Source organism: Aulonocara sp. 'chitande type north' Nkhata Bay, linkage group LG6 (genome assembly GCF_057382095.1).
Source record: "Aulonocara sp. 'chitande type north' Nkhata Bay isolate Kocher_YH1m ecotype deep benthic linkage group LG6, A_spYH_male_GT1.1, whole genome shotgun sequence".
Lineage (NCBI taxonomy): Eukaryota > Metazoa > Chordata > Actinopteri > Cichliformes > Cichlidae > Aulonocara > Aulonocara sp. 'chitande type north' Nkhata Bay.
Genome location: NC_141349.1, coordinates 35,378,692 through 35,398,309, shown reverse-complemented (window position 1 = coordinate 35,398,309; position 19,618 = coordinate 35,378,692). Strand labels below are relative to the sequence as shown.

The window sequence follows — 19,618 nt, the reverse complement described above, 5'->3', positions numbered from 1 at the left end:
GAGGGCCGGTGTCCTGCAGGTTTTAGATATCACCCTGGGTCAACTCACCAGAATCACATGATTAGTTCAATACCAGACTTCTGGAGAACTTCAAGACATGTTGAGGAGGTAATTTAGCCATTTAAATCAGCTGTGTTGGATCAAGGACACATCTAAAACCTGCAGGACACTGGCCCTCGAGGCCTGGAGTTTGACACCTGTGTGTTATATGTTAGTTCTGCTTCCTGTCTGTGCCTTCCTCGCTTCCCTGATTGTCTTTACTTGCCTTAATTAAGTTCAGCTGTGCTTTGTTGGCCATCTGTCTCCTGCTGTGTAGTCATCTCTTTGTGTGTATGTATTTCCTCCATTGGTGTGTTGCTGTTTCCCTTTTTGATTGTGAATATTTTGCGTCTGTGTTTTTTTTTTTTTCCCATTTGGACACATTTTAGATATGCCTCCTCCATCCTGTGTTTGGGTCCTCATCCATCCTCCATACTGATTCTGGCACATACGAAATGAAATAACAAAACACTGGGTTAAAAAATGAGGGAAAACAATAGGTGCACAAAAAAGGGAAGGCTTAAGATACAAGCTATGCAAATCAACCATCTAGGGCTGATTATTTGAGCTTAAAGTAACTTTGTATGTTTCTGTTTCTGAGATCCCAAAAGGTACACGTTTAGCACTTAATCCACTGTGACCAGTTTCATTCTATATCTGTCTTTTATATCTGCATAATGATGATGATTATTACAGAAAGTTACTTTTGAGTTCAATTCTCCTCGAGAACATTTGCTCGCTCTTGGTTATTATCAGTTGGTAATAAATGCAGATATTAGAAATATAATGTGCAGTATAGCTAGATTCAAAAAGTCCCATATACCATAAAACTAAAATGTTAAGCACTTTATTGTCTGAGAGTGTGGTCATGCTGCTTCTGCTCACCAAGACATTTAATGGTTCTGTATTAAATTGATTGATTTAACTAGTGAGTCAGATATTTAACCTGTTTTGTTATTCAGTCTCTGGGTTTCAGCTTCACTGGGGTCATTTATTTCACCTCATTCCACAGGGTCTGCAATGTGTCTGCATGCTTCAGCTCCACGCCCAACCACATGTACACAACCCTCCAACACTCATTTGGTGATGGCCCAACCCCAAATAACTTCCATTCTGGTCTGACAGACCAATGGCACCCCGTCCCCTGAGCACATGGGAGGAGAAAGTAAGCGCGAGGGTGCGACAGAGGGAAAGTACGAGGATGAGACCGAACATGCCAGAGTCTGCATAAATGATCCGAGAGTCAAGAGGAGGCTCTGAATCAGCTGAGAGTTTTGCGCGGACCTGGTTCTGATGTGGTCCAGTAGGAAGAGGCTCATCAGGCTCTACAGGAGATTTTCAAACACGACTTCATTCCTGGTTTTGAGTCTGTATATTTTGGAATAATCAGGATAAACTCTCAGAAGAAAGGTGAGTGTGTGTGTGCCTGCCTGCCTGGCTGGCTGCTTGAGCTCTGACAGAAGACCTCAAAAAAGTGTCTCCCCCCACGTCACTTGGTGACATGCTCTGATTCATCAACACATAAGTACGACTGTCCTCATCAAGTCGACTGAGAGAGAGAGATGAGAGTGAATAATTCAAAATACCTGAGCGTCTGATGCCTTAACACACATTTACCGGATGTTTGAGCTGAAAGCAGAGGCATCCATTCATCATTAGCGGCGTTCTAAGTTTGGAGGCAGTGGTGATTTCCACGCACATGTCAGTGGTTTAATTTTGTCTGAAGGGATGCAAAGCGGAGACTTAAAGTGAATGATGAGAGCACTAATGGAGAGACAAAGGCTGCTTCATGAGACAAGAGAGGTAAACGCAGAATAAGCTTATTTTTAAAGTGAAGCTATACTAGTGTTTCAGATCTGTGAGAGTGACTCTTTCTTGTTTGCTTCTTTTCCCCACAGATGTCATGAAGCGGAGGGATTCAGTCAGATAACCTGAGATCATAAAAGACTCCTCATCATCATAAATTCTGCCAATTCTGAGGCCCTAAAGAAGTTCTGTCTTGAATATTTCACTGTACACTTCCTGGACTGTCATGGATTCCCACAGCGGTCCCTATCTCAACCATAAGGCTCTCTGCTCACCTCTGGGTGCAGCCCGGCTATGTCAGTTAGCTTTGGGCTGTGCTGTGATCGCGATGGTGACCCACACTGCTGGCTACAGTGGCTCACACGGCGTGTTCTGCATGGCGGCATGGTGTTTTTGCTTCGCCATGTCAGTGCTGGTGTTCTTCCTGGATGCAACTCGTCTCTACAGCTACCTGCCCGTATCCTGGGACAACCTCACAGTCACGTGTGCTGCCTTTGCAACGCTCATGTAAGTCACAGAGTCAACCTTTGAACTGGAAGTTACATTTTGACCACCTTTCACTCGTCATACCAGTTTTTTCACATGCAGCAAATTAATATCCACCCAACAAAAATACCCAAATACATCTAACGGATGAATTATTGCATAAAAAGAAACAAACATTATCTTCTGAGTCCTTTTAAATGAAGAAACAATAAAAATATATGCACACCATGATCTAACGTCTCCCACTGGCAAATTCTCGCAAGAATTAATTAATTAAATCTGCTATTTAATCAACGGTGGAAAAAAATGACAATTAATAATGTAAAACTGCTGCTCAGTGATGAACAGCAGATGATTATCATTCGACCACAGTTTTCTCCAGCTTTAAGAAATATTTTTGCACTTTCCATTGCACTTTTTTTTACAGTTAGCAACTGTTGCTTATCACCGTCAGTGTTTTCCAGCATCAGGCGGTTAAAAGACGATTTTGATAAATCTTCTATATGCTCTGCACTCACTTTTTGCACAGGCAAGGTTGGCACTGAGCTGCTAAATATTTGTGTACATAGGTGAAAAGATGCCTTTTTTCTAAAAACTACATTACTTAGCAGGCAGATCTGAAATGTGAGTTAAATACTGGACTCAATTCATCAAGTGTCCCTCCAGATAAATGCTTCTGTTGCTATACTGGATGTGCTAAATGAATAAACGCAGCAAATATTCACCACATCAAGTTTATGGAAAATGAACAGGACTTATATACAATGTTTCTACTCAGCTGAGCAGTCAGGGCGACCATGGCTCAGGGGGTTGGGAAGCGTATCTGTAACCGGAAGGTCGCCGGCTCGATCCCGGAGCTCTCTGTCCTGGTCGTTGTGTCCTTGGGCAAGACACTTTACCCTACTTGCCTACTGGTGTTGGCCAGAGGGGCCGATGGCGCGATATGGCAGCCTCGCTTCTGTCAGTCTACCCCAGGGCAGCTGTGGCTACAACCGTAGCTGCCTCCACCAGTGTGTGAATGTGAGAGTGAATGAATAGTGGCATTGTAAAGCGCTTTGGGTGCCTTGAAAAGCGCTATATAAATCCAATCCATTATTATTATTTCCTACAAGTGTCATTCACCCACTGACACCCAAACACTCATTTATACCATGTTTTTATCTAACGTCTAATCGCTTTCTAACACACTCACACACACACGCACTGATAAGGAGTCAGGGATCTGACTCTACCACCTATTGTGTATTGTGTTTAAAAAAGCACAAACAAAGAAACCTACATAGTTTTGACTAGATAAAAAATATTGCAGTTTGAGATCTTATAACCTGGTCTTTACTGCTAAACACACTTGGATCAGGTGTTGTTAAATTGTGAGACTTTAGGGATATTTGAACTGTTCTTGATTACAGCCATCTTTAAAGCCAGACTGATTTTAGGACTGACTTCCTGTGTAAACACACCTCTAATCAACTCTTACCTATGTGGCTGAAAGAGTCACAGCTTTAACAGAGAACATTAACCTTTCATTGCAATACTGGGCACATAATCACACTACTGTCACTGTGTGAGGTTTTTTTTACGGGACTTTTGATCCTCTACAGGATCCATACAGGATCAAAATTATACATACAGGCTGAAAAATCTGCATATATCTTTACTAATATTTGGTTAAATGTCCCTTAGCAAGCTGTACCTTGGCCAGACCTTTGCAAAGTGATGATACGAATAAATAACTTGTACATGGGTACAGTTGTTTGAAGTGATGATCTTAGAATCTGCAATTGTTTAGAAATAGCTCCAAGAGACTTTCGAAAACAGCATTTTGCAAATTTGTTGCAGTCAGAAACTTGTTTCCAGTTATACCAAAGCAGTTATAATGGGAAGGTTAAGGGTCAGCCTCACTCATAATTTAATGCCATAACTTAGAAAATAAAACAAAGGTTCCTGCTGACCTATTAAAGACTGCACAGTGTATATTTTATATAGTGTATCTTATGAGACGTTACAGACATAGTTGTAAATGTAACTCTGGTTTTCTCAGATTTAATAAACTCATATAGCTTTTCTTTCCTTCTTCTGCAGGTATGTGACGGCCTCTGTTGTTTACCCTCTGTTCTTTGTGCAATCCGAGTGCCCTTACGCTGGCTGTGATGTCAGAAATTTCCGCATTGCCGTCACCGTCTGCTCCATCCTGGGGACTCTGGCCTACGGGGCGGAAGTGGCCTTGTGCAGAGCAAGACCAGGCCAGATTGTGACGGGTTATATGGCCACAGTGTCCGGCCTTCTCAAAGTTGTTCAGGGCTTTGTAGCCTGCATCATCTTTGGTGCACTGGCCAACCGGAGTCAGTATTCCCAGTATGCAGGCACAATCTACTGTGTTGTTGTCTATGCTTTCTGTTTTGCTCTCACAGCACTGGTGATCATAATGACTGTATGCAAGCGGACCAAGGCTGTGTGCTGCATGCCCTTTGACCGCTTTGTGGTAGTGTGCACCCTCCTCGAAGTACTGCTCTACCTGAGTGCATCAGTGGTGTGGCCAGTGTTCTGCTTTGACACAAAATACGGCTCCCCATGGAGACCGTCGTCCTGTCCACAGGGGAAGTGTCCGTGGGACAGCAAGGTTGTGGTGGCCGTGTTTTCCTTCGTCAACTTTGGACTGTATTTGGCTGACCTGATCTATTCCCAGAGGATAAGATTCGTCTCCTCACATAGGCCCAGTAACTCGCGGGCCTAGCAATCCTTATTTGGCATTGGTTTAAGTTATTTATTTGCCTCAGTTTATGATTTTTAATATTTAAAACTATAGAAAAGGTAAATTTGTAATGCACAAGTTTCCCAACCCAGGTGCTGCACTTACTCTGCTGCTGAGACATCATGAATTTGAACTGAAAGCACTCTTGTGGAATTTCACTGCCACACCCTACCATGGCAAAACTGACCCCTTCTTTCTTAGGAGCCAGCCTTACCCAGACAGTCTGGACCCAGTGTATGTCCTGCCGAATCCTCAAAATACAAGACACTCCCACTATTCTTGACCTGTGACACAACACACACTTCCTTTCTACTTGTATTTTTGGTCAAATAATACATAAAAGTCTTGAATATAAATAGCAAACCTGGTTTTGGCATCCATGGCATCCCTGTCATCTGCGAACCCCACACCAACAATCTACGGACTCAGGCTGCCAAAAATAAACACGAGCCGTCTGCACTCATAGTAAAGCCATGACACAGCATTTATAAGAGGCTGGTGTCTTTAAAGCCTCTCTATGAAATGCTTTCCTCAGTCTATGCAGATGAGGAGAAAATTATCAGCCGCCCTGTAAGATTTAAAGTTTTTGTCAAAATTTTCCCAAGCGCCTTTTTTAACAGAGCAGGGGATTTTCCGCATAGCTTTTCTAAACAAACTAGTTTTCTTAAGAAAGCGTAGATTATTTCTGTTTGCACCCAATAACGAAATTATTTCAGAAAATAACAAAGAATTACCAAAATCAATTTACACAGAGTATTAAAGCCTCAGCAGTGTTTGAGCTGTTGCTTGAGAAAGCATCATGCCAAAAGCCAAAAGAAATCAGTTTAGACTTGAGAAAAAGAATCGCCGATGCAAAGCATGGCATGACTATACAAAGTTATTACAGCATTTCAAGAACTGGAGAGAGAGGTATCGTGAAGAAGGTCAAAGAGAGCCACAGAGAACAGAACAAGCAATACTCTGGAAAGAAAATGTGATGTGATGTTTAAAGATCCCAGAAACACTGCCAAGACACTATCGAATGACTTAGCCAATTCTGGATGCTATTGCAGTCACTAGGACTCAGCACCCCTGGACTGTGAGATTGCAGAAGAGCTCCACTTCTGCAAAAGAAACACCTTCAAGCCAGACTGAAGTACGCTAATGACAACCTGGAGAAACACTGGAGGCGCATCCTTTGGTCAGCTGACACAAAACTAGGGCCACAGACAGACACAGCTTATGTTTGGAGAAAGACTTGGAGAAGACCGTCCCCACAGTGAAACATGCTGCTGGGCGTATTATCCTATGTAGCTGCCTCCGTTTATCTTAAACTGGGAATCTCTACGCACCAAGGGACACTATGAGCATGGTCAGGGTGGCCAAGAAGTGTTTATACAGTCTCACTGATTAATCACATGTAACTCAATATGTGTGCTTATTTTGCTTTTTCTTGTGTTCTGTCACATATGTACACATTGTTATGTTACATATATTGTTATGATGGTGGATGCTCATGTTAAACATAGCCAGGATTCAAATAATGAGGTCAAAGTATGTAAAAAGCCAAGTTTCAGACATCTTTTTTCTACTCTTGGGTCTGAATGATGTCATAGAGAGTGTATATGAATATTATGGCCATCTTGGGCACAGAGCTCTGGCTTCAAATGAACTGTTTGTAAGGGGTAGCTAAGCCCCCAGTATATGGTAAGCTGTGAATAATGCAAAGTTACTCTAGTTAATATTATGGAGATGGAAATTAACATAATAGATCCTGTTTAACTGATAGTTAAAAGGGTTGTACTATCCTTATTAAAAATGACCTGTGTGATAATCCTTGTAAACCGTATTGAGACACTATGTGATTTTACATTCAAATAAACTCAGATTTGTTGATTTAAAGTTTCTGTAATAACGTATCTTCCCATGAGTGAACTAATTAGTGAATCTTTGATTGGTGATCTCTGATATTTGTAGAGATCAAAACAATAATGATAACACCGATTATTGTCCTTGCTTTTGTTTTTGTATGGAAACTTGATTTAAAATGAGCTCTAATGTTGCCCTGCACACCATCTTTGATAACATCCCGGTGCTGTGTTTAAGGCTTGTGCTGCCACCAAGTGTCAAAATAAATAATGAATTCAGCGCACTATATTATATAAAATATGTTTACATGTGTTTCACCACACATGTAATAGTCTCTACGTACATTCCATTTCTCTGAACAGAAAAAAATGTCAAACCTTTGAGCTAAACTTCAGTGAGTTTTGTTCAGATTTTACATTCACCTCTGGAGTCTGCAGACATGAAGCCAAATGACCTGCATCATGCTGCCGCTGCCACACGACTGAGGTGGTGAAACACAACCTGTGTAATGATGGGTGGAAGTTTGTCAGTGTGAGGCTTAAATTATCTCCAACACAGGACTGCTTGTCTATGTTCACAATGTGCCATCTCCTGTATGAGCCTCTTTCCTTTTCCTTTCCTTTCTTTAACGTCTTTCTAATGTGCAAATTCAGGATGACATCAGTCATTTTGATCGTATGACCCATCAGATCTCCAGAAACACTCTTCAGGCTTTGGTTGTAGATCATTAAATTGCTAGACGGTCTGATTTTTTACGCCGCCATATCTGTGCACCTTCAGGGGGTAAAAAGGCGCAAAGACGGGTCTTTCTCTGTCTGTGGTGCTAGCATTCACAGGGATAAAACACAAGAAGAGATCTGATCCGCTCAGCCTCTCTTTGTTCTCCTCCATTAAGATTTCTCTCTCCTCCACATTTTCACACTCCCTCCCTGGATTTATTTCTCACACATCATACCAGTTACCTCCTCCTCCTCTTTGCTTTGGTCACCTCAGTGAATCTCATCTCTTTAATCCAGGATCAATGTAGTGCCCTGTCACATCTGTGAGTGCTATGGATGTATTATAATAAGTCCTCGGGAAGCTGCTGTGGCACAGCATACGTCTCGCAAAAACTGTTCTTGCTGCTCAGCAGCAAATCCGCCACCAGTTGGCTGCTCTCATCTCCAAATCTGTCTAAGACAGCAGAAAACGTCACTGTGCAACTTGGAGATTTGCTATTTTCAACATTGTGCCAATTTATGGAAATTAGTAAGTAAATACAAGTAAATAAGATATACCAGATTATCTGAAGAGGGTTTATCTAAACTGCTGGGCTTTGTAGCAAAAAATAACTTTGTATTGTTAAAGTAATATTTTTATGTTGTGTCTGTTGCTCTGAAAGCATTTAGATCCTCTTATATATTCTGCTCAATTATTTCTGTTAGCTAGCTCTCTGGAGGTACTGCTTGATCCGTGTGTACTCTTCTCTGGGGTTATATTTCCAGAGTGAGATGTAACATCAGTTGAATATGACAGAGCCCAGAGAAAGCTACGACTGAAAATGATGGACACTGTCACCACAGAGCAATCTGCAGCTCAGTCGAGGCCTGCATTCTGCCCGCTCCTCCGCAGACCTCCATTCAGCAGCTGTTCCATGTTTGGCACTCATTTTTCCTCTCTATCCCAAGGGCCTCTGTCTTAAACATAGCAGTGGATGAAGTCGCCTGACAGAGATGGGATGCGGCAGGTGTCCATCATAACTGTCCCCTCCTCACCTTCCTGCTGGGGGCACATGGAGCGACGGCTGGCTCACTGTTGTCACTAATCTCTGATGGCACATGTTGTTGGTGTCAGATTCCCCCTGCGGATCTCAGCTCTCGTTTTGCCAAATGTTGGGTGGAACAATGCTGAAGTCTTGATTTTTGGTCCCAGTAGATCTCAGTCTGCTACTGCATGCAAAACAGTGTGGGAGCTTAGTATGAAAGCAACGGCATGGTACTTAACAGACACATCCAGCATTATGTAATCAGCTTCAATATTGATTGCATATGTTGCTAGGCTACTGAACTGCATGCCATCACAGTGTGTGGTGTTGAACCTATATTGTGAAAATCCGATGTGTTTACTGAATTGTGTTTTGTTTGCCTGAATGAAATGACAGAATAGAATGTAAATAAAACAGAATGCAATGATTTGCAAATCTCATAGACCCATATTTCATTCACAATAGAACACAGAAATAATATTTCTAATAAAAAAAAAAAAACGGAATATTTAATCTGAGAAAATGCACCATTTTAAGAAAAATATCTCATTTTGAATTTGATGGCAGCAACATGTGGATTGGGAAGGACCATTTTTACTACTGTGTAGCATCGATTCTTCTTTAAATAACAGTCTGGAAACTGAGGAGGACAGTCGCTGAATTTTTGGGAGGAGAATGTTGCAACGCTTGCCTCAAGGCGCTTTATATTGTAAGGTAAAGACCCTCACATAATACAGAGAAAACTCCAACAATCAGACAAATCACTATGAGCAAGCACTTGGCAACAGTGGGAAGGCAAAACTCCCTTTTAACCAGAATAAACCTCCAGCAGGCTCAAGGAGGGGCGGCCATCTACTGCAACGGGTTGGGGATGAGGGGAGGGAAACAGGATGATGCTGTGGAGAAGAGCCAGAGAATAATAATAACTAATGATTAAATAGGTTACCGAGTAGCATGTAAGCACATAGTGATCAGGGGGAAAACTCAATGCATCATGGGAAGCCCCCAGCAGCCTAGCCCTATTGCAGTGTAACTAAGTGAGGAATCAGGGTCACCTGATCCAACCCTAACTATATGCTTTAGCAAAGAGTAAAGTTTGAAGCCTGATCTCAAAAGTAGAAAGCATGTCTGTTTTCTGAATCCAAATTGGAAGCTGGTTTCACAGAAGAGGGGCCTGAAAGCTGCATACCATTCTACTTTTAAATACCCTAGGATGGCAGCATATGTTTCTCTAAAACCTTTCAGCTTGCATTGTGCCTTTCCAGATGTACAGACTGACAATACCAAACAAGCACCCCCGCATTTCTACCTCTATAAAATGCAAGTGTGATGTAAACGTTTGAACTGAGCGTTGATGAAAACTGGTGAACAAAAGACAAATATTTTCTGGTGACCTTTAGTTTGCTCTCCTCAGACCTCTCATGGCTTTATCCACACCACACGAGAGCTATAGTCAAGCGGTAATATCATCCTGGTAAGCGAAATACAGGTACCAAGGATAGAGACACAGAAGGAGTATATTATTGAGGCTTCTCTCCCACAGATTCTTCTGGGATTTACAGTCTGATTTGTTCCTGAGATTTTGAGATGTGCTGTGGGAAATCCTTTATTAGTTTTGGGTTTGACATTCAAATGAAAGCTGACATTACACTGGATGCCTTAACTTCCCTGCTGCCATTTCCTTTGTATTCTGTCTTTGCCGCTTATTCTTGTCTCAGACTGCAGGAGGGTGATGTATGGCAACACTTGGGAAAGATTTCTGTCTGTCTGTGATATTAAATATGCACATCTCCCCTCACTCACCAAAGCTACTTTTCTCTCTCTCGTTCTCACATCGTGAAGAACACAAGCACGAATACACACCTCGGGCCCCTAATCACTGCAAGCAACAATTTGTTGTGAACGCTTCACCTAGATCTGCTTTCTGCTGTTGCTGAAAAGAGAGAGAGAGAAAAAAAGATTTGTGCTCTACGGGTATTTTTAATAAATCTCTCGGGGTTTTGTCAAAAAAAAAGAAAGACAGAATGAGTGTTGTCACGCCTCAGCACACATACCGAGTCTGAGTGATAGATAGAGCAGAGGCAGGCAGTGGTAAATTGACTTTGTCTGTCTGTCAGACTGAGAGGCAGCGTCGTGGGGATATATCTCTGTAAATTTCAGCTAGTTTCAGATTAGGTTCATGGAACAGATTTGTGGGTAATTAGCTTATTCTGCAACCAACAAGAGGAAGAACACTGACACTTTGTATCATCAGAAGGGAATATTTTTCCCTAATTCCCAACAATTTTCCCTTTTCTTCTGAATATAAATGCATACAAATGCAGAGACAATCTTCTTCTCAATCCTTCTGCAGAAGGAAAAAGTGTCTGTGTTGTTTTAGGGATATTTAACAAGCTTGAGGAAGAATGCACATTTTGCAGTTGCACACAAAAAATTAATTCTTTTCATTCAAATATGCTCAAATTTTATTGTTTAGGTAAGGAGAGTGTTTTATCAGGGGAGACATGGTGGTGGGTTTGAATGTACTGGTCTCCTGAGGGCTTTATGGCGTTCGCATGTTCTGCCTGTGTAGATTGTCTCCAGGTACTTCAGCATCCTCCAACAGGTAGGTGTGGATGTGAAGAGTGTGTGGTTGTCTTACTTACTAAATACAAATACAATGGTAACTAGTTCAGGTTGTATCCCTCCTCTCACCTTGGAACAGCTTGGAAAGGCTTCTGTGACCCTTTGGCAATCGAAAATCTTTCTGACCTAAAGTAACTGATCTAAATCTGAATTTTCATTTTCTGGATGATTGGCCAAATGGTTTCTAGGCCTTTGTGAGTGTGGATGGATGGATGGATGGATGGATGGATGGACGGACTTTTGAGAGGACTCAAACGTTAATCACCCTTCAAGGCTTTTTGGAGGTAATCCTTGCTGACCTCAACATATGATATACTGATATGTAGAACCATCAGCTGCTCAATCCTGGGTCTATAATACACAATGTCAACCAAATGATGGGCATACTCAAATAATGTTGAGGTGAAAATTAGTATCATGGATCACAGTGATGATGGGTTTCTAAAATGTATTTATTTTTTATCTTGCATATTGTGTTGTAAACAAAATCTGGAAACGTTTTTGAGTTGCTCCTACAGAGATGTTCAAACATAAATACAATAATCTTAGAATTTATTTTGAGTCATCCACAGTGATTTCCTCACTTCTATGAAGGTTGACCAATATTAACACAGAGTGCACAGATTTCGCAGCACTCTGTTCTTCTTCCTCTGCTGACAAGTTTTATACACATGCCGATTTAATTTTCCAGCAGGACTTAACACCTGCTGACAGTGCCACACAGACTGCCAAAGCTACTACAAAATGTTTGCTAACCATGTTATTACTGTGGTTGACCGACCAGCCAAATCATCAGACCTGAACCCCACGAGGAATCTGGGGAATATTGCCAAAAGGAAGACGACAAACACCCGACGCAAAAAGAAAGTGAAGGCTGCTATCAAAGCACCCTGGGGTCTATTAACACCTCACCATGGATTACCTCCATGCCACACTCCACTGATGCAGTGATTCATGTTAAAGGAGCGCAGAGTAAAGAAACTAACATACTTTTCAGGAGTTGGACATTTGTTTTATGATCCTCTGCACAACATTTATTGCCATATCTATAAAAACTTTACACTTTAAGTATGTTTTTAGTATTTATAATCATTAATAATCAGTATTTAGAATTTTACCCCTTTAAATGAGTAATATTTTATTATGTATTTCACTATTTTCTCACCTACACTAGTGCTAAGATTGACCTGATACTGAAAATTTAAAGACACGTCAGGCAGAAATTCTCCACAGTCTCTATTTATCCCACATTTTCAGTCTAAACAGGTAGAGGAACACTGTGTGTTTCATCACTTGCCACACTGGTGGGTTTAGTACTTTTCATAAAAATACACAAAAGTACTGATATTTATAGAGGTTTGTCTTTGTACTTCAGAAGTCATCACCTCATTTTTGTGATTCTGTGCTGCAGACAGCAAATCTTCTACAAGATTGACGTTTTGATCAAATGCACGGAAAGCATGAGTCATCAAAACATTGCGGGTTACCAGAATTGGCTTGAGATATTTTAGGGAGCTGAATATGAATAGACGATTGTTATTCTAACAGGAGACTGCGGACCAGTTCTTTTTTTTCTTTCCCCTTAGAGTTGACAGAATTTGAAATAAAGCAGAACTGAATAGCACATACGCTAATGAGCTATGGAGTATGAATACAGTTTGGCTGCCTATCCCTTGGTATTTCACCAGCACATATTCTCAGAATTAGCCAAGAACTTGTCCTGTAACTGTCAGTTTAATGTTAAAATCTCCCCTCTCCACATTTTAAAAGGTTCTTCTTGTCTATCATGCCTGTCTGTTCTTTTCATGTTTCCCATTCCATACCAGCCTAAATTTACACACTACGGGAAGAAGTGATATGTCTTCTTCACGGGACCACATTCCATTTATTTTCTCACAGGAATGCACACTGAGGGATTGCTTATGCTCCTGTCTATATATAAAGCAGAATGCAAGGCTGAGCTCTGAAAGCGCCAGCTGTTCAGATACTCAGAGTCCTCAGTGATATATGCTTGGCTAAAACTGAGATGAGCCCAGATTTAACTAATAATTCAAGTAATATCAGAGTCTTTGTACCAAAATGTATATCCAAAGTATTGGCAAACAGAGCACTAAAACAAAGAAACAAGAAAAATAATCTTTATTTATATTGATAGGTTATAGGTTAGGGTTTCGTAGATCTTAGTCATTTTTTTACTCTGTCATCAGGAGTTAAAATGTAATCTGTAATGTATCTATCCTACTAACTTTCTTCATGTCACGGTCCACGTGGCAGACTGTGGGGATGTGGAGGAAAATAGGACCCAAAATGCAGCACTCTTTGATGAAGGCAGTGCGTTTATTTACAGCGATGTAACAATCCAAACAACAATAAATCCCCAGTGCAATCCCGACTCCCGTGCTCTGTCTCCGTTCCTTGTGTACAGTCCGTCAGCTGCTTTCTTGTTTCCAGGGGAAACAAGTATGTTTCTTTGTATGTGTTTCACATACAAATATGTATGTGTTACAAAGGCAGCCGTACCTTTACATAACAGCAGACTGGCACTTACTTTGCACATTTACTGAGAACTGATGGAAAGTCACTCAACGATCCAGCGTCGAGGAGCTCTCAGCTGCACTGCTTTGTAGCTCCCCCGACAATGCTTGATCAGCTGCAGGTGTGTGATCATTTCCTTAGGTGTGGCCAGCCACCTGGCAGGGCACACCCACCAGGCCTGAAGATGCCTGTAAACAGGTGCTCCCAGATACACCTGCATCCACACACACACCCACACATACCTGCCAGTACACAGGCATGAACACAGGAACACCAGCAGTGCAGAAGACATACACATCAAATAATAATAATAATAGTCCACACTGCTCACGGACCCCGAGTCCACTTCATCCCTATCATCTTAATGACATCAATAATGACAGTGATTTCAGTCCAAAATTTACCCTTAAGACCTGATATCGCTGAATTTCAGTTCAGCTCTTGTGTAATTTGGCATACCTCCACATTTGTCTAGTTTCCCTTCCTTAAGACAGCCACGCTCCCACTGAGACCATTTCTGATGAGGTTCTGGTTGAACAGATGGATCAGCTGAAGGGTCAGATGCATCTCTCAGGTTCTGTGTCAGGTCTTTGCTAGATTTTTTAAGGACATGACTTTCAGATACTGTTCATCTTATCTGAATGTTTTTTAAGCTTGCCACTTCTTTTAACCTTCATTTTTTCCAGTTTCCTGAAACTTGTAAGGACACACTTCAAACCACCATATGCCAAGATTTTGGCTAATAGCTCCTTTTTAACACCTTCTTAGTGCTAAAAACTATTTCATCCCTGCCAATTTGTGTAATCGTTGGCATTTTTTCTAGAATCAACTAAAGAAATACAAACAAATTGTGTTTTTGTGAGAGGATGATAGTAATAAAGTGCCTAAAGGTATAATTTAAAATTGCTTTTTAAATAACTTTTTATTTTTTTTAATAATTCATGTGTTTGAGGTATATTTAAAGGTATATTTTTTTCATTTCCAAAAATATTTTAATTTCAATTCAACACTAGTATTAATCCGATATTAATACCAGCATTGGTATTAATACTGTCATGGTCGGCTGTGTGGCAGGCAGGCAGGAGTGGTGGACCCAAAATGCAGGATTCTCAGGACACGAGGTTTAAACAGAAAATGCAGCTTGATTGCTGGAGCAGAACATCAAGATAAAATAAAACTCACAAAAGCAAACAAAACTCTAAACAGAGATGCAGGAGGACTGGAAATCCTAAACACGCAGCAAGTGAGGGTGAACAGACATTAACGACACGACGCTGACACAAAGACACACTTGGGCTTAAATACACTGAGGGAGTCATCAAGGAATTAGAGACAGAAGGGGGACACAGCTGGGAGAAATAAGACCTAACGAGATAGGGGAGAGGTAAAACTGAACTCACTGACATGAGACATGAACTTTCAGAATAAAACAGGAAACTTAACAGACACAGAGAACCAGACAGGACACTGAACTTGACAGGCAGACTCATGAGCAGACACATATATGTATATATATATATATATATATATATATATATATATATATATATATATATATATATATATATATATATATATATATATATATGCAGTCATATGTGCAGTCATATATATGTATCCAGCATAGCTGGATAGCGTAGTGGTTAGACTACACGCCTTTGGAACAGAGGATCGCAAGTTCGATTCCTGCCTGGGGCGTCTGTATCCAGTAAGGGTCCTAAGGCTAGACCCCCTATGCTAAGCAAGCCTACCGCAGACATGAGCGAGACAGATAAATATGAAGGCATGCCGGCTCGGACGTCGCCCGGATCAACAAGGTCCGCGTCAGGGGTTGAGGAACCAGGGCACCCTGACGAAAAGTGGGCTACTGGAACAAGAAGGCATCGGTGGGCAAGGGACGAAAACAGGGCGTTGTTGGAATGCTACTACGCAAGTAACCCCGGCGGAAGGGGCTACATGAATAGGATGAGGGACCTATTCATGTAGGTCCTTCGATACCCAACATCCACAATGACGGCGAAACAACTAGTAGCTCAGTGTTCCAACATTCGAAAGAAGGGACTGCTCTCACAGCTAGAGATTGACGAGGTACAACACAAATGCTACGGCAAGGAGGAGTCAGGACGCCAGGTCAGGGGGGAGATATCATCACCCCCACCCGAGATTGGGTACATAGCCCCAAGTGCGATAGGAGAAGGATCGTTGAGTGCGAGAGGAACTGACCTGAAAAATAGGATCATGGCCAAGCTTGAAACCTGGATCCCCCGTAGCCGGTTACCAAGATTACGTGAAGTACCCTCAGAAGGTCTGCTAGATGATGTTAATGCAGCACTACGGGCAATACCTACAACCACGATTACCGACACTAACAAGCTGATCTACAATACGGCAGCAGTGATCAGTGAGATGCTTGGCTACAAGTTGAACAGCCACAAGGGGCAGTACCCTCCATGGAGAAGGAGGCTAGAGGGCAAGATCAAAGTAGCACGGAGGGAGGTTAGCCAACTAACGGAGTTGCAGAAAGGTGCGACAAATAAGGTGCCTAAGAAATACAGCAAGTTGTCCATACCTGAGGCCTTGGAAACTGCCAAGCAAAGACTCACAGCCTTGGCCAGCCGCTTGAGGAGGTACACCAGAGAGATAGAAGGCAGGAGAATAAACCAGCTGTTCTCCACAGAACCAGCAAAGGTGTACTCTCAGTGGCAAGGGAACAATAAGAGAACAGCACCACCAAGGCTGGAGACGGAGCAATACTGGAAGAGCATATGGGAGAAGGATGCAACCCATAACGGCAATGCTCAGTGGCTAGTGGATCTGAGGGCAGACCACAGCGACCTCCCTGAACAGGGTCCAGTAACCATCACAGTGGCAGATATCCAAGAAAGGGTCTCCAGTATGAAGAGTTGGACAGCACCAGGGCCCGACATGGTTCACGCCTACTGGCTGAAGAAGCTGACTGCACTCCACGAGCGTCTGGCAGCACAAATGAACCAGCTGCTAGTTAACGAAAGACACCCGGAATGGCTAACTGAAGGCCGGACGGTCCTGATCCCCAAGGACCCCAAGAAGGGACCGGTCCCCTCCAACTACCGACCAATAACCTGCCTCAGTACTACATGGAAGCTCCTGTCAGGCATCATATCGGCTAAGATGAACAGGCACATGGGTCAATACATGAGCGGGACACAGAAAGGAATTGGCAAGAATACCAGAGGTGCAAAACACCAGCTACTGGTAGACAGAACAATCAGCCGAGACTGCAAGACCAGACTGACCAACCTGTGCACTGCCTGGATTGATTACAAGAAGGCCTATGACTCAATGCCCCACAGCTGGATACTGGAATGCCTAGAATTGTACAAGATCAATGGGACCCTAAGAGCCTTCATCAGGAACTCAATGGGGATGTGGCGTACAACACTAGAGGCCAACTCCAAGCCCATAGCACAAGTTACCATCAAGTGCGGGATCTACCAAGGAGATGCTCTGTCCCCACTGCTGTTCTGCATAGGCCTGAACCCCCTCAGTGAGATCATTAACAAGACTGGCTACGGATACCGACTACGGAACGGAGCAGTTGTCAGCCACCTCCTGTACATGGATGACATCAAGCTGTATGCCAAGAGTGAACGAGACATCGATTCACTGATCCACACTACCAGGCTATACAGCAATGACATTGGAATGTCGTTCGGACTGGAGAAGTGTAGTCGGATGGTAACAAAGAGAGGGAAGGTAGTCAGAACTGAGGGGATTGAACTACCAGAAGGCAACATTGCAGACATAGAGGACAGTTACAAGTACCTGGGGATCCCGCAGGCAAATGGGAACCATGAAGAGGCCGCTAGAAAGGCTGCAACCACCAAGTACCTGCAGAGGGTCAGGCAAGTCCTGAGGAGTCAGCTGAATGGTAAGAACAAGATCCGGGCCATCAACACATACGCCCTGCCCGTGATCAGGTACCCTGCTGGGGTAATAAGCTGGCCAAAGGAGGAGATAGAAGCCACTGACATAAAGACAAGAAAGCTCCTGACCATGCATGGAGGGTTTCACCCCAAGTCCAGCACCCTGAGGCTGTACGCTAAGCGGAAGGAAGGGGGCCGGGGACTGGTGAGTGTCAGCACCACAGTCCAGGATGAGACAAGGAACATCCAAGAATACATTGGGAAGATGGCCCCAACTGACCGAGTGCTCAGTGAATACCTCAGGCAGCAGAAACCCAAGAAAGAGGAGGTAGACGAGGAACCATCATGGAAGGACAGGCCCCTGCACGGTATGTACCACCGGCAGATAGAGGAGGTGGCTGATATCCAGAAATCCTACCAGTGGCTGGACAAAGCTGGACTGAAAGACAGCACAGAGGCACTAATCATGGCAGCACAAGAACAAGCTCTGAGTACACGATCCATAGAGGCTGGGGTCTATCACACCAGGCAAGACCCCAGGTGCAGGCTGTGTAAAGATGCCCCAGAGACTATCCAGCACATAACAGCAGGGTGCAAGATGCTAGCAGGCAAGGCATACATGGAACGCCATAACCAAGTGGCCGGCATAGTGTACAGGAACATCTGTGCCGAGTATAACCTAGAAGTCCCGAGGTCAAAATGGGAGATGCCCCCAAGGGTGGTGGAGAATGACCGAGCTAAGATCCTGTGGGACTTCCAGATACAGACGGACAAAATGGTGGTGGCTAACCAACCGGACATAGTGGTGGTAGACAAACAGAAGAAGACGGCCGTAGTGATCGATGTAGCGGTTCCCAATGACAGCAATATCAGGAAGAAGGAACACAAGAAGCTGGAGAAATACCAAGGGCTCAGAGAAGAGCTCGAGAGGATGTGGAGGGTGAAGGTAACGGTGGTCCCCGTGGTAATCGGAGCACTAGGTGCGGTGACTCCCAAGCTAGGCGAGTGGCTCCAGCAGATCCCGGGAAAAACATCGGAGATCTCTGTCCAGAAGAGCGCAGTCCTGGGAACAGCTAAGATACTGCGCAGGACCCTCAAGCTCCCAGGCCTCTGGTAGAGGACCCGAGCTTGAAGGATAAACCGCCCGCAGGGGCGTGCTGGGTGTTTTTTTTTTTTGTATATATATATATATATATATATATATATATATACACACACACATATATGTATATATATATATATATATATACATATACACATATATATATATATGTGTATATGTATATATATATATATATACACATATACACATATATATATATATATATATATACACATATATTTATATATATATACATATATTTATATTAGGGGTGCAACGATACACAAAATTCACGGTTCGGTTCGATACTTTGGTGTCACGGTTCGATATTTTTTTGATACAAAAAAAATGTTCATGCCTTTTTAATTTGTCATTTATTAAAATTATAAATATATATTTTAACTCAAAAGTACAGTTTTTAAATTTAACCCTAACCCTTGTGCGTGTTTTTTATTTTGACAGCGAATGCGCACCTGCGGACCACTTATGTGCAGCCCTGGTTATTTAGCTCATCATATCGCAGCCACAGAAATTCTTTTGTCCATGAAACCATAAAGCTGCACTTTCTTTTTTGCCTTATAGTCTGATTTGTCATAACTTCTCCGTTTTGTGGTAAGCTTTTCTTTGACTGTCACTTCTTCACCCTGACCTGTCTTATTTGGCTCAGCAGAACTAAAATATATATCTGTCTGTGAAGGTTCTCAGTCATCCAGGTCATCGTAGTCAAATATAAATCCTGCTGCTTTTACACACGCACTCACATAAGCTCAGCGATT

At 42.6% G+C, this 19,618-nt stretch overlaps 1 protein-coding gene across 1 annotated transcript; it reads left to right on the top strand.

Annotated features, from left to right (window-relative positions):
* The first annotated feature begins 997 nt into the window (after positions 1-997).
* On the top strand, positions 998-7,172 carry LOC147328332 (myeloid-associated differentiation marker-like protein 2). The gene is made up of 3 exons (XM_086296617.1): positions 998-1,842; positions 1,938-2,352; positions 4,414-7,172. The coding sequence occupies exons 2-3, from the start codon at positions 2,072-2,074 to the stop codon at positions 5,063-5,065; spliced, it is 933 nt and encodes a 310-aa protein (XP_086152743.1). The 5' UTR covers positions 998-1,842; positions 1,938-2,071; the 3' UTR covers positions 5,066-7,172.
* Positions 7,173-19,618: the final 12,446 nt, after the last annotated feature.